General features: G+C 37.8%; 2 protein-coding genes, 1 long non-coding RNA gene and 1 pseudogene across 6 annotated transcripts; 1 reads left to right on the forward strand and 3 right to left on the reverse strand.

Moving 5' to 3' along the window:
- Positions 1-212: 212 nt before the first annotated feature.
- Positions 213-2,342, reverse strand: LOC149197015 (uncharacterized). The gene is made up of 3 exons (XR_016254734.1): positions 1,283-2,342; positions 522-1,244; positions 213-429 (listed from the first exon to the last, which is right to left on the reverse strand). It is a non-coding gene; the product is annotated as an uncharacterized LOC149197015 (long non-coding RNA).
- Positions 515-24,093, forward strand: LOC149197016 (kinesin-like protein KIN-14U). 4 transcript variants are annotated; one of them, XR_016254733.1, is made up of 3 exons: positions 515-636; positions 11,954-12,167; positions 23,796-24,093. XR_016254733.1 is itself a non-coding variant. In XM_089405708.1 (3 exons), exons 2-3 carry the CDS (start codon positions 12,019-12,021, stop codon positions 12,715-12,717), a joined length of 408 nt encoding a protein of 135 aa, XP_089261834.1. In that variant the 5' UTR covers positions 515-636; positions 11,954-12,018. The 4 variants fall into 4 exon arrangements, 2 of the variants coding, with proteins under 2 accessions (XP_089261834.1, XP_089261835.1); XR_016254732.1 differs by lacking the exon at positions 23,796-24,093 and adding an exon at positions 20,780-23,000; XM_089405708.1 differs by lacking the exon at positions 23,796-24,093 and adding an exon at positions 12,459-12,717.
- Positions 12,986-16,999, reverse strand: LOC149197017 (uncharacterized). Its single transcript, XM_089408529.1, has 3 exons — positions 16,954-16,999; positions 16,414-16,685; positions 12,986-13,441 (listed from the first exon to the last, which is right to left on the reverse strand). The coding sequence occupies exons 1-3, from the start codon at positions 16,997-16,999 to the stop codon at positions 12,989-12,991; spliced, it is 771 nt and encodes a 256-aa protein (XP_089264655.1). The 3' UTR covers positions 12,986-12,988.
- LOC149197018 (agamous-like MADS-box protein AGL104) lies at positions 16,679-20,769 on the reverse strand (annotated as a pseudogene).
- Positions 24,094-24,698: the final 605 nt, after the last annotated feature.

The raw sequence follows: 24,698 nt of genomic DNA on the forward strand, positions 1-24,698 counted from the left end.
GCTTTCAAAAACAACAAAGAAAAGCATGCAGATATTTTAGCAGCTAGCTCTTAGGATAATCAATCAACCAAATAAAAAATCAATCTATTCCATAAATTATCTTTAACCCATATTTATTTATTTATAAATTAAACTTAAATCCGTCCAGTTTTGCAACTCATTATTGAAATAATTTCCGTTAAAAACAGTTAAACTATGCTATCTAGGTAATAGATAATGTTGCGAGGCATACTTATTCGACAGTTGCAAGGGATATGTAGTCTGCCACACATTTTTCGATCTGTTAAAGTACTAGGTCACGGCCTCAACTTCTGGCTGACGGTTTCTTATCATTTGCCGCAGTGAATCACAATTGATCCGGGACCCCTTGTTCATCGTCGGAGTCATGGGTGATGAAAATAGGTTGAATAATCCACGAGTTGTCTTCACCTCCGAAGGGTCAAGTCCACAGAGTTATTCTTGGCGTTTTCCTCACCTCCGAAGGGTCAAGTCCACAGAGTTATTCTTGGCGTTTTCCTCACCTCCGACGGGTCAAGTCCACAGAGTTATTCTTGGCGTTTTCCTCGTGGCAGGATGGACAAATGTCTCGCAGTCGTGTATTGACTCCAAATTTGCAAGGTTCAGTTGCAGTGATGGGTATTACCTATGCCATTATAGCTCTTAATTTGTTTCCCCCAAGCTTCTGCTAACAAAATTCTGGATGCAGTTAGGGTTTCCACCTCCTTTGGTACAACGACCACCCACAATCAGATATTATAATTTTTGAAGTAGGACAGTTATGATTTGGACTTGCAAGTTGTATCTGCATTGATGTCAAACTAGCAAAACACTTAGCAACTTGGCAACATAAAATTGGGTAAAGTTTTCTGTATTTATTATTTGTTGTGATTTTGCCAGTCCAAGTGTCACTCTCAGCTTCTGGCCTCGCATTTTCCGCATAACCTTTTCGAATTTGAAAGTCTGAGTGATTTTATAAACCAGTGCTGTCATTTCATTTATATTATAAAGGCAGTGAGAATAACCTAAGGCGTAATTGGGTTCACCTAAAGATAACAGGATTCGAATCTGTGCCTTTATGTAAAAACAGATGCGCTAACCCGCTTACCTTTTTCGTCTTCCCAAGGCAATTCAAGTAATTGCGCTTTGTGTTCTTTCGAAGCATACCTCCCCGATTATTAGTACATTGCACGGCTAGACTGGAGAGAGCGATTCTCTGGGAATGTTGATCCCAGCTAAAGATGAACCTTTGGTTCGTTTCCATCATTCCCAGCTAAAGATGAACCTTTGGTTCGTTTCCATTTGCCTCCTAAAATTGTCATGTATCCCTTAACCAAATGTGGCTTCTTTGATTGTAAAAAAATTACTGGCAAAAAAAGATTTGTTTTTGCAAGTTTAGATGAATTTGTAGAACAAACTGAGCCTGCGGACTATCAGGTTGATAGTGGGGAAAATTGTTCTGCATGCTCATGTCTTCTGACAATTGAGAAAATAAAATTAAAGGAAAAATAATGACATGCATGAACAAGAAGAAGAACGTACCATTCCCCAAATCACCGGCATTACGTTTTTCATCCTCGGGACACTATGGTGTGATTCTTGGTCTTGCTTATGTCAACATACCTGCATTACACAACCTATGGTCACTGATTTGAATGCAGTAACGAGGGTAACTTTGGAGAGAAGGTAACGTCTGTGCCTCAGTGTAGCTAGAGTTTCCGGACTTTTTCATGGCTAGGGATTCTGAGCTCTTTTCAGGGTTCTATCTATTCTTAGGGTTCAGGATGGAGGGCATTAGGGATCCCCTTTTTGCTGTTCTGACGCTTTCTAAGTTAAACTTGACTCAGGGGTTTATACTGGAGGGTCTTATGTATTTACACTTATTGGTTCATGCACTGTTAATTCAGGTTCTAGATTATAGTATACACATTTTAACCTTGAAAACTAAGTATATATAGGTATGTGTTTTCTATTTAATGCTTCTGTGTTAAAATGCCCTTCATATTTACAATTTTTTGCTTGTTTTTACCGGGTCTTCCATGTTTTTGAATGGGTCTATTGATATGATTCCGGCGTGGCAATAGTAATTCTGGATTGTGGTAGTAATTACATAATGCCATTTTGTCTTCGGCTTAAGGAAAATTTTAGTTATTTGAGTGTTGGGATTGATTTGCCTCTCAAATCAAGTTATTCTCTTACAGAGTTTGATTTAAAGATTTGAATAGATTGATGAACTTTTCTAGTATTGGTATAGCCTTTCAGTTCAAATGGATGCACCAAATAGTGTGGAGATGAAAAATCTGAGTGAAGTTTGTAGTGATGGATTTCAAACAATCATTTCAAAAGTACCGTATTGGCAGGCGAACATGATCTACTGTTGGACCAATGCCAATGAGGCTTCAAGCAGGTCACATAGGCGAGTTGCACTGTTGCAGTAGTGTTTACTAAATTTTGTGCACTGTTTTTCCGGAATGATATCCTCAGAAAAATCTTAAAGAATGAAAAAGCCTCAAGTCCAGTTGATTCGTGACTTCCTTTTGTCTCTGTAATCAAGAATATATGTATTAGAGGTCGACATCTAGATACAACACTAAAGGTTAGAGATATTAATGCATCTTTGAGTAGATTTTTGCTTACTGGGAAATTTAGTTTTTCAGAAATTGGTAAAGAAAATATACACTAGAAAGCTTTTCCGAATGAGATGCGTTTCTTTTTTCCGCTTGATGAGAATTGTCATTAGAGGTTTGAGAGGTGATGAGACACGTGATAACAAGTTGTGGATGGTTAATTTAGGTGGAATTGAACGTATTCCCTAGACGCAGCCTAGTGGCCACGGCTCCCCCTCTCGAAGCTGCTCCTGACCCCAGGAGCCATTTTGTTTTGCAATTTTTTCTGCAGTAACATTTCAAATGTAATTTTTTTTTCAAAGAAACAAATAAATTTTGAGTGGGGTAACCTACTAATCAAGTCTAGCCTATGGCCTTAGTATTGATATGTGATTCATAGTAATGTTAAATTCTTAAAGTAAAAGAACTTAAATTTTTAATATTACTATGAAATGGCTCAGGATGTTTGAGAGTGGTTCCGATCTCATTGGATTTTATATGGAGAAAGTAAAATTTTAGATCTCATTCCAAATCCAGCGGATTTATCAATTTTTCAGGATCTCAAGATGGGGGATTGCGATGTTTCCATTGGATTTTGTCATGTATTAGGGTATGGAACTCGTATTTAATCAAGAGCACCAATCCCTCTATGTACCTTGATGTTAGTGACATTGGTTGTCGAACTCTTCTATCATGACCCTACTAAAAATGTACCCATCACTCAAACCAAAAATTGACATGACATGCTACGTTTTTTCTATCTTATGTTAATGCTTAGAGGGTGATATTAATGAAAAAGATCCCTATATAGATCCAGAGGTAATGACAAAGATACCTCTGGATATTAATGCTTAGAGGGTGATATTAATGACAAAGATCCTGATTTTCCAACAAGACTAAAAATTTAAACATTTCTCGTGGTGGCAGGAGGCCCAAATATTAGCAATAGTATTAGCAATAGATAATAGATTTACTTGTCTTTTCTAGTTTCTAGTAGTTTTTATAACTGTTGACTCTTTCATATTTATTATGATATTTTTTGTAAACAATATATGACAATTTAAGTTTGAAGTTGGCAATTATAACTCATTGGTAATGAATTATGAATATGATGCTTCATGAAAGTTGAAAGTTGTTTCATTTCATTTCATTTTATAACATTTCATTTCATGTTAGATATTATTTGTTGTAATGGTTACACTTAGTTTATAAGTACAACTTTGGTAATCAATGATAATAAATGTTACAGGTTGAATTTGGAAAGCTTGAAACATTAAGATTGATGAATCTTGAGACCCAATATGTTGTATGTTACTAACTTGTGGAGGTGATTGATGAAGATTATAACTTTTAGATGATTGATGTTATATGGTTCAATCTATGTTTTTATGCTTTTTATATCTAATTCATCATTCTACATGCTTTTGTTGACATATATGCATCAAAATAGAAAAAAACTATATTATATAAAAATTCACTCCCCGATTCGCTCCCCCAATTCGCTCCCAAACTAGGAGCTTCTGAAAATATCGCTCCCACTCCCTGTTTTCGCTCCTGCTCCTAAATAACTTTGAGCCAAACTATAGAAAAAGCAAAAGCTATAAACTTGTCACTTTCTGCCCCTGGGACGTTAACAGGAGAAAATAGCCTCACATATCTGACAGGTACTTGAACTTTTGAATTCGAAAGCATGAATAGGTTCTTGCAGCTTTTGATCTTCTTTATGCTAGCAACTTTGAAGCAACAGCTCTAATCTAACAATTGGTAGGAATACGTGTTTTCTTTTGTACTTGCAGAATAGCAAACTAACTCAAATACTCAGAGACTGTCTCAGTATCCATAATACTCTTTCTGTCAATAAATTTTATTTAGTGTACCCACATGAAAATATACATTATGGTTTCAAGCTTTTGGTATGTTGGATATAACGCTTTTGGTATGTTGGATATAGAATATCCCATTCGATTTGTTGATATTAATATGCCGGAAATGATTCAAAGGTTGTGATGCTTCTCCATATAATTCCCAAGGAAGATGATTAAAGCTGAGACTACTTGTTCTCCGAGTTTCGGGACCAGGGCACAAGGCACACAACTTGGGAGGGAGATGTCAGCTATATGTCTCCCTATATCCTCTTTCAGATTAAATAATTGTGTTTCTTCTATATATTCAGAAAAGAGATGATGTTATCTATCCGTAAGTAAATTATCTCAATACTGTATGAAAATATGGGAGAGTATTCTGTTTTCTATGAAGGAAGCCAAGGAACACAAAACACGTGCCATGTCTAATATCATGCTACATATGAGACAATTTGAAGGTGAGTGCGAAAGAGCGGTAAAGCATATCCAAACTCCTGAATTTCCTTCAACGGAAAAGAAGAAAGTGTCTAAGAGTGACCCCTCCTCAGAAAATCAGATGTTACAAACTTCTACTGGTCAGGAATGATATGTCGTTGACATAGAATTTGCTGAGTCATGTGGTGTTTTAGATAGATCTATAGCTCCGAAAGAGGACTCAGGATAGGAACTGCATATCTCCAGGAAAGGAAATAAAGAGAGAAGAAAGGAATGGAACGAGATAATCTCTACCCAATTATGCCAAAGCAATGTGCAATTGCTCAAAGGCAAGTACAATTAGCCAATCACAGCGTAAATCAAAGTTCAATTGTAACAGAATACTAAGTATTCTATGGCTAACAATAAGGGGGTGGCTGTATTTGTTTCCAACCAGGGTAGAATTGATGAATTGGAATGTGCTTCAGAATTTAGGGTCAATGATGATCATAGGTAATGTCCATCAATGTCACATTGTCGCAGGGTATCTACTGGTCCATTGTGCAAGCCCCTTGAGATGGATATTTATAATGGAACGAAGCATGCTACAGTCTCAAAGAAAAGGAGGTTTCTGGATCCGATTCTACAAAATTCACAACTGATGAAATCCAATATCTTTCAGAGCCTAATATAATTCATAGGTTGAGGTGTTCTTCGTCTACAAACAACAAAAGAGCCACTGGATCACCTCCCAGGCAATTCACAATATAGATGACGCCTCACAAAGTATTTCAGAGAGTTCGTGTCCCGAAGGTACTGATTCACAATATAGATGACGCCTCACAAAGTATTTCAGAGAGTTAGTGTCCTGAAGGTACTGATTGCAAACATCATTCAGAAAAAGGATATATTGTCCAATAAGCATTCAACCTCTAACAACTCAATGGAAAATGGTCACGGATCAAAACAAAATTTATGACAGTGCCCTGTAAATGCATCTCCCAGAATCAACAGGACCAGTTCCAGTGCTGAAAACAAAGTGAATGGCCTTTCCTTCATGTTATCTATCTCAAGCCATTTCATAATATGTATCTTTATGAAGTTTTATTTGTGATCTCTAGCATGCATATAATATTTGGTTAAGCTTTATTCATCTTAAAATGCTTTGATTTTATAAACCTTAACATTTTTTTTTTCTTCTTTAAATACAATTTTTAACAATGTCTTTTTTCACTCATTTATTTATTTATTTAAATCTTAATTTTATTTCTAAGACAAAATTACATGTTGTAGATGCTAAATAGCATATGCAAAATGAGCTGATTCTGTCAAACAGAATACATAAAAGAACCTAGAAATTACAGCAACCTATTCTTTTCTACCTTTCTTCTTTTCCACTTTTCTCCAACCTCCAGTGTTGGGAGTGGAAGTTACAATGGACATTTGATTTTCATCTGTGTATAGGATATTCTTTGTCAGAATCAGATCCCTCTGATCCATGAGTTCGTTTGCTGCTATGTACTTCCATTCTTGTTATTTGGGACTCCTGATGCGATAAGGGGTTGTTGGGCCTCAAAATGCAGGCAATGGTATGGTCTGTCTCCTCCTTTTGTGTGCTGTTCTGATCCTTTTGTGATTCCTTTTCTGCATTATTTTCTGTTGCTTCTGCTTGTCCTGCTTCTTCTCCCAAAATGTCTGTGCATTGCCAGCCTTTTGGTTTTTTGGGTTGCTTTTTGTTCCTTTTGGGATCTTTTTTAGCTTGTGGGTAGGCACTGTGAAGGTGGCCTGTCTGCAAACATCCACGGCACTGAAAAGCTGTATTTTCATAATCCAGAGGTTGTGTCCAGTGTGTATCATTGAAGATCAATGTAATACTGTCTGGTAGTCCTTGACTAAGGTCTACTTCGACGCATATCCTGGCGAAAGTGAATATGCCCCTTGTGAATCTGTCCACATCAATCTTTAGGAACTTTCCTAGGGAGTTCCCTATACCTTCTAACACTTGATGATGCTAGAAGTGTAATGGGAGGTTGTGTAATCTGACCCAAACTGGAATTTTTGATACCACCATTGTGTTGGCGTCAAATTCTGGGAACCAAGGGGTCATGAAGAGCCCTGTGTTGCCCCAGAACCATGGTCCTTTATTAAGTATGTATTCCTTTTCTTGAACTGTGGTGAATCTGACAATAAAAAACCCTTTGGAACATAAAAGGATTTCACAAGTTGGTGACCAAGCAACAAAAATCCATTGGTGCAAAAGATCAGATTTGGGCCAAAACCCATTAAATCTGCATATGACTGCTTTGGTAAGAAAATCAGAGTACAACCCATTTACCTCAGGTATTGAGACTGTGAAGGCAGGATTCTGAGATTTTTGCTCCACTATGTAGGGCCCTGGTAGTTCAGGGGATAATGCTGGTTTGGTTTGGGCTTTTTCCTTTCCTTTGACTGCGTCCTTAAACGTGTTTGTGCCCTTTGAACTGGTACCAGAGCATCCACCTCGCAGCCGCAAATTGACTATGATATTCGAGTCTGTGTCAATACCATAATCCTGTAGTGTGTGGTTATCTTGTAGGCTGTGTCCTGAGTAAATCAGGTTTTGCATGCTTGCTGGTATGCCTAAGTGTGTCTGGATTTCGCGTCTTAAATCTTGGATCCATCTCCCTCTCGTGATTCTCTTGTAGATATTCTTTCCTTCTGGTGTTTTTATGAAGATTTGGATCAGATCCAGGTCAGGGTTGACTGGATCTGCCTGGTGTAGGGCTCGATCTGCTGTCAAAGAAACTGAGTCTGATGGATCTAGCCCGATCGATGCCCCAACTGGTCCTTTCTTCTCCGGATCTGGGTCGTGGGCATATCTCAATATAGCGACCGTAGAAGGGTGGCCACGTGGAGTAGGGTCGGGGCCGGATCCGACGACTTTGTGCTCCTCCTTAACGAGCTGCCCTTTGAGTCGCCTTTAGCATTCCGCTATGCTGCCTGGGTACCGGGGGCTGTGGGTGCGAAATGCCTCCTTCCTGCCCAGGATCGTCTATGCGTGGTTCCAGTTGAGCCTCTGTTGCAAGGGACCGCCTTGAGTCCGATACCGTTCTGATCGCAAGCATGCTGGAAGCAGAGCCTCTTCCCTCTTTTGCTTTCTGTCCGTCCCTTCCTCAACAACGTCTGATTTCCTGTGGGCCATCCATCATTCTCCGTTGCTGCTCAGAGCTTTGGTCTGGATTGCGGCGTCGGCGCAGAGAGCAGTCTCGGTAACCCTAGCCATCACTCCAAATTCATTCTCGAACATGCCTTTTTCACTTATCCTAAAATGCTTTGATTTTATAAACTTTAACATTTTTATTTTTAAATAAAAATTTTAACAATCCCTTTTTCACTTATAACAATTATCTTTTACACCTTTATAAGCATTTACACATACTTTAATATATATCCATAATTATGCAACCACCACACATACTATATATCCATGATTATGCAACCACCACACATACTATATATCCATGATTATACAACCACCACACTAACCATTCCTTAAAAAAAATACCACATTTTAAAAATGTCGTACTCAAAACTTCCTTAACCTTACCATAATCACTTGAAACTCCTATACAACATCGATATAAGCTTTGCTTTTATCATGGAGCTTCATTAAGCTGCTTTATCATAACATGCCACATCTTTAAAAGGTCGTGCTCAAAACTTCCTTAACCTTACCATAGTCACTCGAAACTCCCATACAACATCGATATAGGCTTTGCTTTATCATGGAGCTTCATTAAGTTTGAGAGATTCCCTTTGCAAGTAGAGCCCTATTGGGTAGTCCATGTCACTCATAGCTTTAGCATGTAACACTGATTTATGTGTTCACTAACCTAGATATTTAACTCTAAATTCTTCATTTTCATGTCTACTAAAGAATACTTAGCATTTTTCTCTTGTTTTGTTTTTTCCAAAATAATAAAAGCGTAAGTGGAACATTGTCAACCACAATTATCATAGTTAAACATGGATAACTTTGGATGAACATTGTAATGCAACACAACCGCTCAAAAACTCAACCACATTCAACTATAGTGAAACATGGTCAACGACAGTCAACCACAATCACCAATAACTAAATATAATCAGTCATAATTAACCATAGTTAAACATGGTCAACTGTGGTTAAAAATAGTTAAATATAATCTACCATACCCAAATCTACCTTCATTTAACATCAATAGTGAATCATACTACATTTTAAACATAATCAACCATGCTTAAACATAATCTAAAATGTCTCATCATCATAAATCATAATCAAACTTAATAACCATTATCAACCACAAATTCTTTTACTCTATTAAAATATTTTACCAAAAAAAATAAAAATAAAAAATTCCTAAATATATAACAGCACATCAAAATTTAATTACATAAAATACATTATACTCCCTCAAGTATTCTACTCTCTCACAATTTCCAAAATTCTTTTACACCAAATTTTTAATAAAATTTAATACATAAACATGCATTTAAAAAATCAATAAAACATAAAACAAAATCTTCCTCCAACAACTTGTCACACCCGAATCTTATCGATTAAAAAAAGCACACACATTTATTGTTGTACAAGACTATATGCTAAAATATACCTAAAGCCTGTGAACTTTCTGCACTTTCAAAAAAATTATTAGTTAGTTATGCCTTAATCCATGGCGTATGCTGTTGGCCGTTCAGATCTGTTAGAAGACCATGTAGGTGTTCTGAACCGCCACTCGTCTACTGATATATCACTTTACTCTTGCACATATCATCACTTATTTCTCCAAATACGATTCGACTCCGGGCTTGCACAATCGAAGGCTAGGGTTTGCTCATATCATCACTCAATGCTCCAAATACGATTAAACTCTGGGCTTGCTCAATCGAAGATAAGGGTTTATTGGATAGTCTAACTTATCCGCGTTTTGATTATTTCGTAAGAATTTAGTTATACGATTGTTTTTGTTTTTTTTGAAAATATGAATTTAAATATATAAATATATTTACTGTCATTGTTTTTTTTCAGTGTATTGAGATTATGCAGATTTTACAACTCATTCCCACTAATCTCTGTCAAATTTAGAATAATTCAAAAAAAACCAAAATCTAAGAGAATTAAACTATGAATTAACTGACAGGTCAGGTTGCCAGGCATGTCTGTTTGAGGATTGCAGGGGATATGGAGTCTGCTACTCATTCTTTCATCTCTTTTAATGTACTAGGTTATGGTCTCAACCTGGCTGACAGTTTCTTACCATTTGGCTCAGTGAATCACAATTGATCCGTGACCCCTTGTTCATCGTCGGATTCAATGGTGATGAAAAATAGTCTGGATAATCCACGAGGAGTCTTCACCTCCAAAGGGTCAACTCCACAGTGTTGTTCTTGGCCTTTTCCTCTGGGCAGGATAGACAAAGGTGTCTCAGTCGTGTCTTGACTCCAAATTTGCAAGGTTCAGTTGCAGTTATGGAGTATTACCTATGCCTTTACATCTCTTTTATTGATTTCCCTCTAGCCCCTGCAAACAGGATTCTGGTTGTAGTTAGGGTTTCCACCTCATTTGCTACAACGTCCACCCACAATCACAATCAGATATTATAATTTTTGAAGTACGACAAGTATGGCTTGGACTTACAAGCTGTATATGCCCTTGTGTCAAAAACAGCAAAACACTCAGCAACTTGGCATAATAAAATTGGGTTAAAATTTGTGCAATTTTTATTTTGTTGTATTTTCCCCAGTCGAAGTGGTACTCTTATGCTCTGGCCTCGTTATTTTCCGCTTAACCTTTTCGAATTTGAAAGTCCGAGTGATTTTATAAGTCATTGCTGTTATTTCATTCATTTTATAAAGGTAGTGAGTATAACCTAAGGCGTAATAGGGTTCACCTAAAGATGACAGGATTCGAACCTGCGCCTTTTATGTAAAAACAGATGCGCTAACTCGTTTAACCTTTGCTTCTTCCCAAGGCATTCCAGGTAACTGCATTCCGTTGTCTTTCAAAGTATATCTCCCGATTATCATTACATATTATGGCTATACCGGAGAGAACAATTCTCTGGGAATGTTGATCCCAGCTAAAGATGAATCTTTTGTTCGTTTCCCATCCCCTCCCAAAATTCTCATGTATTCCTCAACCAAGTGTGGCTTCTTTGATTGTAATTTTTTTTTTTACTGGCAAACAAAGATGTGCTTTACCAAGCTTAGATGAGTTTGTAGAACAAACTGAGCCTGTAGACTATTAGGTTGATAGCGGGGAAAAATGTTCTGCATGCTCATGTCTTATGGAAATTGATAAAAGAAAGTTAAAGGAAAAATAATGACATGCAGGAACAAGAAAAACAACGTACCATTCTCTGCAGCAATAATATTACCCAAATAATCGGCATGACAATTTTAATCCTCGGGAGCATGATGGTGTGATTCTTGGTCTTGCTTCTGTGGACATACCTGCATTACTCAATCTATGGTCACAGATTTGAATGTAATAATGAGGGGTACTTTGGAGAAAAGGTGCTGGACTTCTGTGCCTTAGTGTAACCAGAGTTTTCGGACTTTTTCATGGCTGGGGATTCTGAGCTCTATTTTAGGGTTTTATCTATTCTTAGGGTTCAGGATAGAGGGCACTAGGGATTCCCTTTTTGCAGTTCTGATGCTTTCTAAGTTTAACTTGACTCAGGGGGTTTATACCGGAGGGTCTTATGTATTTACACTTTTTGGTTCAAACACTTTTAATTCAGGTTCTAGATTATAGTATACACATTTTAACCTTGAAAGCTAAACATATATAGATATGTGTTTCTATTTAATTCTTCTCTGTGTTAAAATGCTCTTCATATTTACAAATTTTGCTTGTTTTTACCAGGTCTTCCATGTTTCTAAATGGATTTATTAATATGTTTGCGGTGCTGCAATAGTAATTCTGGATTGTGGTAGTAATTACATAATGCCATTTTATATTCTGCATAAGGAAAATTTTGGTTATTTAAGTGTTGGGATTGATTTGCCTCTCAAATCAAGATTTTGAAATGTGCTTCTATTCTCTCGCAGAGTTTGATTTAAAGATTTGAATAGATTGAAGAGCTTTCTAATATTGGTATAGCCTTTTAATTCAAATGGATGCACCAAGCGGTATGGAGATTAAAAATCTGATTGAAGTTGTAGCGATGGATTTCAAACAAGCATTTCTATGGTACCTTATTGGCAGACGGACAAGATCTACTGTGTGGACCAATGTCAATGAGGCTTCAAGCAGGTCACATAGGTGAGTTGCACTGTGGCAATGGGGTTTACTAAATTTTGTGCTCTGTTTTTTCCTGATTGAGGTCCTCAGCAAAATCTTAAAGAATGAAAAACCTCAAGTCCAGTGGATTCGTGACATCCTTTTGTCTCTGTAAGCAAGAAGATATGTATTACAGGTAGACATCTAGATACAACACTAAAGGTTAGATGTATTAATACACCTTTCAGCATAATTTTGCTTACTGGGAAATCTGGTTTTTCAGAAAATGCATATTAGAAAGCTTTTACTGAAGAAAGCTGTTCCTCTTTTCAGCTTGATCAGGATTGTCACTAGGGGTTTGAGAGGCGATGAGACATACGCCATAACAGGTAAGTTGTGGATGGTTAATTTAGGTGGAAGCGAACAAATTCTTAAGACACAGGCTAGTGGCCAAACTATGGAAGAAGCAAAAGCTATAAACTTGTCACTTTCTGCCTTTGGAGATGTTATCAGTATATTGCAGGGAAAACAGCCTCACATATCTTATAGGTACTTGGACTTTTGGATTCGAAAGTATGAAGAGGATCTTTGATCTACTTGCAGATCTGAAAAAAATTAATCATACCTGACATAATGAAAACATCAGAGAGATAAACAGCAAGATTCTGAAAAGAATACCACCATTCTATTATGAGGGAGAGGTTACCTTTTATAAGCAAGGCGCCTTCTTATTAACTTGATTACAAATAGTTTTGCATGGAAACAACAAAACATTATTTAGATATTGCCTTCATTTTTTAAGTTTCCCAACTAGTTTGCATGAGAAAAAGCAAATACATATTTTAGAAACATTAAATACATTTTTAGGTGCTTCCTTCCTCATTATGAGTTCCCTTGGAAAGGGTACGCCTTTCTTGGTTTCCCAATTCCTCCCTGTTTAGAGCCGGAAGCGGTCCCTGCTTCTGCCACCACTTCGATTCTGAGAATTCAGCTGCTTGAGTCCCATCACCTGCTAGGTTAATTTCTTTCTCGTCTCCAGTGAATTTAAGAAGGAACCATTTCTGAGCCTGACCTTTCCAATCTCCTCCCCATAGACAATCTATCTTGTCTTTCACAGCTGGAGTAAAATCATAGGTCAACCATTCAGGTACCTCTGCAAGAATCTCAGCCGATGTCTTCTTCACACCAAAAACCCTACTTAACCCTCCAATATTTCTCAGATGCTTTGCCACATTATTGTTGTTATTGCTTACTCTGCAGCAGAATTTAAATTGGGGTGACAATTGACAAAGAGGAGGACAAATGACTTCTGGAATGACAAATGTTTTCCATCATTCCCTGCAACAGAGTACTCATTTTGTGCCATTCATGACATCAAGCTAGCAGCAGCTGCTGCCATTGGGAGGGCGCTAGACCGACAGGAGAACCATATTCACCCATGTTATGATGAGTAGTGTGGAAAAAATCTGCAAAAAATCCCGATTTAATCCTAAAAACACGATTTTTTGAACTAAACTATCTAATTCCCTGACTTTTTCACAAAGGAAAAAATCGCGATTTTTTCCTTATAAATCGGGAGTCGACCCAAAAAGTCTTCCTTCCTTCCCAGGCCGCGGATAAAGAGGCCGCAAAGGTGAAAAAACTATAAATTGAAGCTTTCATCCATGCATTTTCAAGTTATTGCATTGTATTGTTTGTCATACTTCTTGCGAGCATAGCAGTGTCATTTGTAATTTGTTAGTTTTGAGGTTAAGATATGTTTTTGTTTTTCAAGGAAAAACAAATCTTTATACTTCATATTTCTAGTTAGAAGCAAAGTATACATTGGCTAAGCCTCCAGGCTTTCAGTGATCCAGACTCTAACAGCCACTGCCCCTTCAAAAGATTACAAAAGTACCAAAAGGACAGGCATACAACAGTCTTCCGTAGAAAGAACCCACACCATCAAAAACATTGTTATAGTTGCATAGTTTTAAAATTCGGCCGATTTGAAACGGAAACGGCCGAGTTGATCCGTTTCATTGCCCAGAAATGTGACTCGGTGGAGGAAACGGTTCAGTAGGCTGAGTCATGGCTGACTCGGCCAACTCGGTCGTTTCCGTATTGACTCGGCAGAGTCATAACCAGCGGCCCGTAATCCCATTAAAACAGCGATTTGACAATTTTTTAATGAAATTTTGAAGTGTTTGTTGATTGGTTTGGACTCCAATGTGTTTTATGAATTAGTTAAATTTATTTGGGGTCCATTTCCCCCTCCCAAACCCTATTTAACACACTCAAATGCTCTCTACTATTGATATGCTATTCAAATTTCATGGTAATGTTAAATTCTTAAAGTAAAAGTGACATTCTCCTTAATCTTCATTTTCATCATTTTACTTAAATTTTTAACATTACCATGAAATGACTCGGGATGTTTGAGAGTGGTTTCGGCCTCATTGGATTTCATATGGAGAAAGTAGAATTTTAGATTTCATTCAAAATCCAGCAGACTTATCAGTTTTTCAGGATTTCAGGATTGGAGGATTGCAATGTTTCCATTGAATTTTGTCATGTATTAGGGTATGGAACTCGTATTTAATCAAGAGCACCAATCCCCCTATGTACCTTGATGTTAGTGACATTGGTTGTCGAACTCCTCTGGGATTCGCTCCCAAACCAGGAGCTTCTGAAAATGTCGCTTCCGCTCCCGTTTTCACTCTCGCTCCCCACTTTCGCTCCTGCTCCCAAGTAACACTGAGCCAGATGATGTTGGCAACTCTAGCAGTAGCCAGTAGTACTGGTCACAGACTTTTGTTGTAGAGGCCATTTATAGCCTCCTTGGTTATGTGTTTTTGTTTTGATCTCTATATCATCATCGTGTATGTATTGGACAATGCACTAGGTGCCATTTTGATATAATTGATATATTCATGAGCCTACTTTGATCATATGTTGTCTTCTATCTATATTCTAATGTTGTGTGTTTGGAAACATGAATGAAAATCTTTAAAATTATGTGTTTTTATAAAAAATAAATATTTAATGTATTTTTTACAACGACCGAGTCATTGAAATCGAGCCGGCCTAGTTGATACCAAGTCGGAATCGGAGTCGGAGTCGGAGTTTAAAACATTGTAACAGTTGTTGAATGCTTCCAGGAGAAACAACAAAGAGGAGGTCATGAAGATCAAATAACAACAACCTGTCCAAAAAAAACAAAACTAGTGCCTCAAAAAAGAACCCATTTTTCAGACAGGAACAAAGTACCTGTGAAATCTTGTGACAGCAAAGATCCTTCCTGCAATGAGAGCATGTTTTGAAAGGGAATCTTCTTTAGTGGTGAATTCCCTGTAAATGTGGGGAAAGGTTATGTATCAGAAGTGGATTTTACCTCCAAGAGTTTTTGAATAATAGATGCCAAGGCTAGGTTAATAATTTGACATCTATTGTTTTCTCAGAAAATAAGCAGCTTGGATTCACCAAGCGTTAATTTTCACATCTACTGTGATACTCACTGTTAATTTTCATTGGACCTACCTCCTGACACCTTATTACCCAAGCAAATTACAATCTACTGAATAAATGCATGACTTATTTCTTAATACAATTAGCGGAAACAAAAATTAAAAGGGGAAGAGGATTTGAGTGACTGATTACTTGATGACTTTTAGATGACTCATGATATACATTTATTATATTTTTTGTTGATATTTTGACTCTTGAGAGTTGAGACTTGGACAGGACTCAAAATTCAGGAGTTGATTCACTATTTTGATATGTGATGTAGCATTAGACTTCATATACATATTATATATTAGCTTTCTTTACATGTTTATGTGGAAATGCATTTATTTGATGTTGTGGATACTCTAGATGTTAAAAAAAATAAAAAATAAAATGAATAATTTTGTGTTTTTTTAATTTTGCCGACTTTTTGCCGACTTTTTCAAAAAACTCCCGACTTTGACGAGTTTTTCAACTTTTGGACCCTTGCCGAATTAATCCCGACTTCGACTTTTTCCACATTGATGATGAGAATGATGTTGTTGGTGGTGCTGGTCATGATCACTAACATTGCCTTCCAAGGTTGTATAATCAAATTGCATTTGTGCTGGGCTTGAGTGATCGCTTGCATGGCTGCCCAGCAGATAATTACCATGCCCTCCCTGTGGATGCCCTGGGAAAACTACTCCATTCAGCATACATTCTTTTACACAATCCTTGATAGTAAGCATGCCATTTGAATGGCTGTGTTCTAAAAATTCTGAACACTTGATTGCTGATCTCTTTGTATGATCTAGCAGACCAGTTGATTGTCATTGGTACTTGCATTGTTTGGATTCAAGTTTTGTTGCAAGTATCTTGGTTGTAGGACTATCTTGTCTTTCACAGCTGGAGTAAATTCATAGGTCAACCAATCAGGTACCTCTGCAAGAATCTCAGCCGATGTCTTCTTCACACCAAAAACCCTACTTAACCCTCCGAAATTTCTCAGATGCTTTGCCACATTGTTATTGTTATTGCTTACTCTGCAGCAGAATATAAATTGGGGTGACAATTGACAAAGAGGACAAATGACTTATGGAACGTTTTCCATCATTCCCTGCAACAGAGTACTCATTTTGTGCCATTGATGACATTAATCTAGCAGCAGCTGCTACCTATGGTGGCTGCCTTTGGGAGGGCGCTAGACCGACAGGAGAACCATGTTCACCCATGTTATGATGAGGATGATGTTGGTGGTGCTGGTCATGATCACTAACATTGCCTTCCAAGGTTGTATAATCAAATTGCATCTGCGCTGGGCTTGAGTGATCGCTTGCGTGGCTGCCCAGTAGATAATTACCATACCCTCCCTGTGGATGTCCTGGGAAAACTACAATATTCAGCATACATTCTTTTACACAATCCCTGATAGTAAGTATGCCATTTGAATGGCTGTGTTCTAAAAATTCTGAACACCTGATTGCTGATCTCTTTGTATGATCTAGCAGACCAGTTGATTGTCAGTGGTACTTGCACTGTTTGGATTCACGTTTTGTTGCAAGTATCTTGGTTGTAGGAAGTCATCGGATTTTCTTCCAGTAATTGTTTCCTTAGACAAACTCTGTTTAAAGGCTCTTCGAGCATCCTCTTGTAGTACATGACCTCCTGTAACGATGTTATCATATGAGGTTCTGCTTCCAAACATCTGAGCCTTTGTTTTTCATCCTCTAGTTGCATTTGCCATCTGTGAATTTCCATCTGTAAATCGACTACACTGGAAATATTTCTTGCATTGGGCAGATGATTTGCAAGTTTGCTCTTGCACTTCAATTTCTTTAGTGCTCGATTGAGAAATTCTTAATTTTGAAGCCTGCCCTGTTCATGCCTTTGCAGATTGACAAACTGTGCAATAACATTCTCTATCCTGCATTTCTTGCCAGAAAATTGGCTCAATCTTCCAGACAGTGAGAACATAATGAGCGCAATATCAACGTCACAGAGAATGGAAGGCTCAAATGCCTTTTTGATGAGGCCATTTCTCCATTTGGAGAAGGTAACTTGCCTGTTTGTGCTTTGTTCTATTTTCTTGATCTGCAACTTATCTCTCCCCATGTTTAAGGGGTGATAGTGATGAAGGTAGTGACGGTGATGGATGTCTTTGCCAAGCGGTGCTCTGCTGGACTCGATCGACTGAAGCGAAGACAAAACATACTGAGTAATAGTCGGAGACTTATTTAGAGCTACCAGGATGGGTGGAGAAACAGGCAGGGAATTCACTCTGTAGTGCTCTATGGTCAAAAGCGTTTCACCCAAATCGAACTTGGGCATGACTGCCATGGTATTCCCAGTTGCAATGCAAGAAATGGTATAGATAAACCTAAAACATGAAACATCGGGACGATGCACAAATATATCTTGTCCCCTGCTCCCATATCGTCCTTGCTCAGAATTCCTACAATCAAACTTCCATGGTTGGACATGACTCCCTTACTCTTTCCCGTTGTCCCATACAAGTACGGAAGCATGGCAATGTCCTCCTGCTTGATGTCCACTGAATGGAAACCGCTAATGGTAGATTGCAAGAGGTGGCCTAAACTAGAAATACAACCCTCTGGTTTTGTGTTACCCTCTATGGGAATAACAGGCAATTGGGTGGCACAGGCCTTTGTTATCAGATTTTTGATTGTGAAAATGATCACGTATCCGAATCCTGAGCCTGCTTCTTAATCTTGTTTTCTATGCTGAATGGATTGGCGGCAGTGAGGATTTCTCCAATGGAGAGATAGCGAGGTGGATGCATGGCAGGGCAATGAAATTGGGGGAGAGCACCAACTCCACATTGCGTTTTCGAATCCGCAAGCCATGCAGTTCCACAACGATGGTTTTGGCATTCTGGTAGAGGGCGAGGTAAGTTAGTGAGAGGCCACTGGAGGTGTCTACCAGAGCGATTGTGTCTTCAATAGAACATGCTGGGGGTAGCCTCGTGGGTTGTGTGCATACATCTGCTAATTCTTGAAGCAGGGGAACGATACCAGGGGGTATCGAATTAGTGAGGTTATTTGGTTTGACAAGGCAAGCCAAACACAAAGAAACAAATTGGTTCAAACCGACTTTCTTAACGAGAGCTTTGCCAACAGGGGGTTGTGTTGGTTTAAGCGAAGAGGATGCAAGTACATAGGTGTGACCACCCTTGTACTACAAGTGGTGTTGGTGATCTCTATCATGTTAAACAACGTGCCTAGCTTGTTGATATGGAATTTCAAGTAATAGATCGACACAATTGAGAGGAGAAACATCACACCCCACAGTATCACGGAAAGGGCCAATAGTAAAGGTCATTGCACAATACTGAGAGACAGTAAGACGAGGGCTTTTCTTTTCTACCCAACCGAGCTGATATGGGGCTGGGTGTGGAGTGGTGGGAAGTTAAGGCGTTGAACCAAGTATTGGGTCACAAGATTCTTTTGACTCCCATTGTCGATGATAAGAGTAGCTAATTCATGCTTGATCTGACAATTATGGGTAAATAGAGGTATAGCAGAGGTGCCGGCTTCATTAGCAATCATGAGGATGAGAGAGGGGTCTACTTTGGTAGGATTGTCGAGAGAAACAACTGCAGGATGGAGAGGGGAATCTGGTTGCTCGACCTCAGTAAAAAGAGTCTTGTTGGTGCACACATTTTTAAGTGCTTGACAATCAGTAGAAGTATGCGAATTGGTCTTATGGAAGGTACACTAGGGGGTATTGCGAGGTGTGGAGGATGAGGCAGGGGTCATGTTAGAAGGACCAGTAGGAGAGGGACCATATTTGGGTTGAGAAGATCAGATTTGAGGAGCCACTTTACCTTCCACGACCAAGGCTCGGAGAAAGGTCTTTCCCAAGGAAGGACTATTGATTCAACTTCTCGACTAAAAACCATTAACAAACTAGAATTAAATTTGATAATGAGTACCTCTTTTGGATCAGAGATATGTAGTTGAATGTGCAACTTGTAGAATACCTCGATGTAGGCTTGTATTGATTGATTCAGTAGTTGGTGGAGCTGCAACCATTTTGCACGGAGATTCTGGAGATATTCTAGGGGATAGAAGCATGATCTTAATCCCTGAAAAAAGTCATCCCATGATGTGATGCGAGCAGGGCTGGTCTATTCTATCTCTCTAAGCTCAATGACCAAGGATATATTCTCTAACTGGGTATCCCACCATGCTTGTGCCATGCCTTCCAATTGTAGGCTGGTGATATGAAGCTTCATGTCCTTTGCCATCTTAAGACATGTTTTGAAATAGGTGGAGAGATTGCGTATCCAAGAATTGACAGCCTCCCATTCATTTGGCCTGAAAATTTGGGCAATTGAAAGTGTGTATCCTGCTCCATGTACCCTGGAGGGCGTCTTTGTTGCTGCAGATTGATTAGCTCGTGGAGAGCCATGGCTAAATCCTAGATTGGCAAGTCCTTGGTTGAGTCCTAGAATGTGGTTGCTTTATGAGGCAGCATGATTTTCATCCACCCAAATGGATCAAAATGTAGATCTCAGTGATGAGATGGCTCCAATCGCTTTGAGGAAGATGCATTGGGAAGGGCTTGGAACTGCTAAGCCATGAGGCTATAAAAAATATTATTTGAATGGATGGATGGCTCCCGTCTACTCCATGTTGAGCAGCTGCGTGTTGAGATCATTCTCTCTGATACCAATTTATCTACATGCAGATTTGAAAATTATTAATCATATATTACACAATGAAAACAGCAGAGAGATAAACAACAAGATCCTGAAAAGAATTCCACCATTCTATTACGAGAGAGAGGTTGCCTTTTATAAGCAAGACAGCCTATTGACTTGATTACAATTAATTTTGCATGAAGATAAAACATTATGTAGATATTGCCTTGCTTTTTTAAGTTGGCCAGCTAGTTTGCATGAGAAAAAACAAATACATATTTTAGAAACATCAGATTATTAGGTGTTCCCTTTCTCATTATGAGTTTCCCTGGAAAGGGTATGCCTTTCTAGCTTTCGATCTTCTTTATGCTAGTAACTTTGAAGCAACAACTTTAATATAACAACTCGTAGGAATGCTTGTTTCCTTTGTACTTGCAGAATAGCTAACTAACTTTATTACTCAGACACTCTCTCAGTATCCATATTACTCTGTTAATAAATTTTATTTAGTTTTTTTTTCAAGGTGGTTCACAGATCGTGAGTGGCGGGAAAATCCAGGTAGATCAACCTGAAGGGATCTACCCGCCAGCCAAAACTAGCAAGGCCTAACCCCAAAGGCGTCAAGGAGATTTGACCCCATGACCTCCCGATAGGTGAGGCACTTAGCAACAGGGACTCGACCAACTGAGCTATCCCTTGGGGGTAATACATTTTATTTGGTGTACCCACATGAAAATATATATTTCGGTTTCATGCTTTTTGAACGTTGGATATAGAATATCCCATTCAATTTTTGATATTAATATGCAGGAAATGATTCAAGGGGTTGTGATGCTTCGCCATATAATTCCTAAGGAAGATGATCTAGCTGAGACAGTTTGTTCTCTGAATTTCGGAACCAGGGCACAAGGCACACAACTTGGGAGGGAGATGTCAGCTATATGTCTCCCTATATCATCTTCTATATTAAATAATTGTGTTTCTTCTACATATTACAGAAGATAGATGATGTTATCTATCTATAAGCAAATTATCATAATATTGTATGAAATTAATGGGAGTGTATTCTGTTGTCAATGAAGGAAGCCAAGGAACAGAGAATATGTGCCATGGCTAATATCATCCTGCATATGCAACTCCTTGAAGGTGGATGCCAAAGAGTGATTAAAGCATATCCAAACCATTAAACTTCTTTCAAGGGAAAAGAAGAAAATCCTTAAGAATGATCCCTTAGAAAATCAGATGACACAAACTTCTACTGGTCAGGATTAATATGCCATTGACATAGAATCTGCTGACTCATGTAGTATTGTAGATAGATCTATAGAGTTAAGCATGCCCCGATTTATGTCACCTACTGCTTGCAGCCATCTCCGAGAGAGGACCCTGGATAGGAACTGCGTATCTCCACGGAAGTAAATAAAGAGAGAAGCAAGCAATGCCCAATTGCTCCAAGCCAAGTACCATTAGACAATCACAGCGTAACTCAGAGTTCAATTATATCAGAATACTGAAGTACTCCATGGCTAACAATAAAGTGGGTGGCTGTATTTGTTTCAAAGCAAGGTACTATTGATGAATTGGAATGCGTTTTAGATTTTAGGGTCAATGGGATCATAGGTTAAGATGTCCAGGAATGCCACATTGTCTCAGGGTGTCTGCTGGACCATTGTGCGAGGCTGCAAGCAATTATTTGCATAAGGGTCTAGTGACTAGTTTTGGCATATGACCTTGTCAAGACACTTGAGTCTTGAAGGGAATTATAAGGGTCGTGCTTCACTGCAAGCAATTATTTGCTTCTGATGAATCAAAGTGCCTAGAGATGGATATGGTTAATGGAATGAAGCATGCAAGGAGGTTTTCTGGATCCTATTGTACAAAATGCACAACTGATGAAATCCAATGTCTTCAAGAGCCTAATGTGATCCATGGGTTGAGGTGTTATTCATCTAGAAACAACAAAAGGGCTGGATCAACCTCCCAAGCAATTCACAATAGATGACACCTCACAAAGTATTTCAGACAGTAATTGTCCTGAATGTACTGATAGTGATCAAGTATCCTCCCCAGTGCCAAACATCGAGAAGCAAGCATCATTCAGAAAAAGGATATTATCGAATGAGCATTCAACAAATAGCAACTCAATGGAAAATGGTTATAGATCAGAACAAAATTCCTTACCGTCCTCTGTAAATGCAACTCCCAGAATCACCAGGAACAGTTCCAGGCCTAAAAACAAACATGGAGAAGTAACATACTATCCAATTTTAGTTAAAGTAGAAACATGGAAATAAGAAGACGAGGGCAATTTTCAGTTCAAGATAAACTCCATCAACATTAAGTTGGTGTATCTAGAAAATGCGATTTCATTCAGTAGAGAGCTTTTAATACTAGCAGAAAACACACCAGATATAATTCCTAACACAAACGATTTCTAAAATAACATACATAGGTAACAAATCAGGTTTATAGTGGGGATTGCGTGTTTTCCGTTTGTATTTAAAGAATAATTACTGTTCCCTACGCATTCTTTTGGTCTTTTCTCCAGCAATAATGTACACTATTTTACAGACAGTGGAATTGAGTGGTTGCTGTGTTTGAAAATTTATATTTTAATTATGCTTTGACTGTGTTTGAAAATTTATATTTTAATTATGCTTTGACTGTGTTTGCGAGGACTGGACTTCTCTGTTATTGTAAAGTTTGCCTGTTCTAGTTTCACTGCTGGCCGAAAGTTAATGACTTGAATGAAATACTAGTCAATATATGATTTATTTTATTTTAAAGTTGGATGAAATACTAGTCAATATATTGATGTTAAAATATGTGTAGGCTTTGAATCTATGCTGAACTTACGAATTTTTATTTTATTTTATTTTGAAGTTGCATGAAATACTAGTCTATGTATTGATGTTAAAAGATGTGTAGGCACCCTCCGATATGGGATTTGATAATTAAGCAAATGTAATTGACAGTTTGAGGTTTTATAATGAAGTGAATATGTCATCGAAATTTACAGCTTTGGATTTTACTATGAAGTAAATATATTAACAGTTTGCGATTTAAATATTGGTAAAAGAATAATACCATTACATTCAATTAGGTTTAGATTCAGCTTTGCAGTGTCATAATTAGCTAGAATTTCATGTTTACTTTGTTTTTTGAATTACCAATGGAGATCCTTTTTAAGTACGGATCTACATGAGCTGAGAATAGGTATGGATCCATTGGTAAAAGAATAATACCAGTATATTCAATTAGGTTTAGGTTCAGCTTTGCAGTGTCATAATTAGCTAGAGTTCCATGCTTGTACCTTGTTTTTTGCGGTGTCATAATTAGCTAGAGTTCCATGCTTGTACCTTGTTTTTTGAATTACCAGCAGAGATCCATCTTAAGTATGGATCTAACATGAGCTAAGAGCAAGTACGGATCTATTGGTAAAAGAATAGTACCATTACATTCAATTAGGTTTAGGTTCAGCTTTGCAGTGTCATAATTAGCTAGAGTTCATGCTTGTACCTTGTTTTTTGAATTACCAGCGGAGATCCATCTTAAGAGAGCAACTAACATGAGCTGGTAGCAAGTACGAATCTATTGGTAAAAGAATAATAGCATTACATTCAATTAGGTTTAGGTTCAGCTTTGCAGTGTCATAATTAGCTAGAGTTCCATGCTCGTACCTTGTTTTTTGAATTACCAGTGGAGTTCCATCTTAAGTACGGATCTAACATGAGCCTAGAGGGATCTCTTCACGTGTAAATATTTTTGAAGTGTAAAATACAATGTGTTATTTTTCATTGTTTAAATTGTATTTTTAAATGCTAAATAAAGTATATATAGGACCAAATAAAAATTTTAACCATAATTGTTTTTTTTATTATATATATATGAAATTGATAGTTAACATAGATATTCAAATAGCTTATTTAAATCTCTTGTTAGGATATTTTTGAAAAGTATAAGATTTAAACATCTGATTCAAACATTTTTATTTTATTTTACAGCATATTCATTTTTTTTTAAATTATAGCCGATATTATTTTTCTATTTAGAACATAATTTTTATTTTAAAGGGGCATGGACGGACAAACTTACACATTCCCTCATATTGGACTGTAGAATGAGCCTCTCATACATCTCATATTGGACTGTAGTATGAGCCTCTCCACTCAACAAGTGGTATCAATACTTACTCATTGTAATACCACTTATACATTGAAAAAATAATTACAATCACATATATTTGTTATTATATGCTTATGGATGTTCAATTTGTTTAGGAAATGGATATTCACAATCTTGAGAGGATGTGGATATGGCAATTGTTTGTTAGTTATGTTTAAAATTATTTATCCCCTCATATTGGACTGTAGAATGAGCCTCTCACACATCTCCTAATATTGGACTGTAGAATGAGCCTCTCCACTCAACAAGTGGTACCA

This window comes from Pinus tabuliformis, chromosome 2_2, assembly GCF_031772625.1.
Source record: "Pinus tabuliformis cultivar Carrire ecotype Pingquan chromosome 2_2, CPIR1, whole genome shotgun sequence".
NCBI lineage: Eukaryota > Viridiplantae > Streptophyta > Pinopsida > Pinales > Pinaceae > Pinus > Pinus tabuliformis.

Excerpts from the sequence above, each read along its gene's own strand:
- LOC149197016 (XM_089405708.1), top strand. The coding sequence starts at position 12,019 with ATGGATGCACCAAGCGGTATGGAGATTAAAAATCTGATTGAAGTTGTA. Across the intron at positions 12,168-12,458 it reads GCTTCAAGCAGGTCACATAG|CTTGATCAGGATTGTCACTA; the intron begins GTGAGTTGCACT and ends TCCTCTTTTCAG.
- LOC149197017 (XM_089408529.1), bottom strand. The coding sequence starts at position 16,999 with ATGCTGAATATTGTAGTTTTCCCAGGACATCCACAGGGAGGGTATG. Across the intron at positions 16,686-16,953 it reads ACATCCACAGGGAGGGTATG|TCATTTGTCCTCTTTGTCAA; the intron begins GTAATTATCTAC and ends ACGTTCCATAAG. Across the intron at positions 13,442-16,413 it reads GTACCAATGACAATCAACTG|ATTCCAGAAGTCATTTGTCC; the intron begins GTCTGCTAGATC and ends AAAACATTTGTC.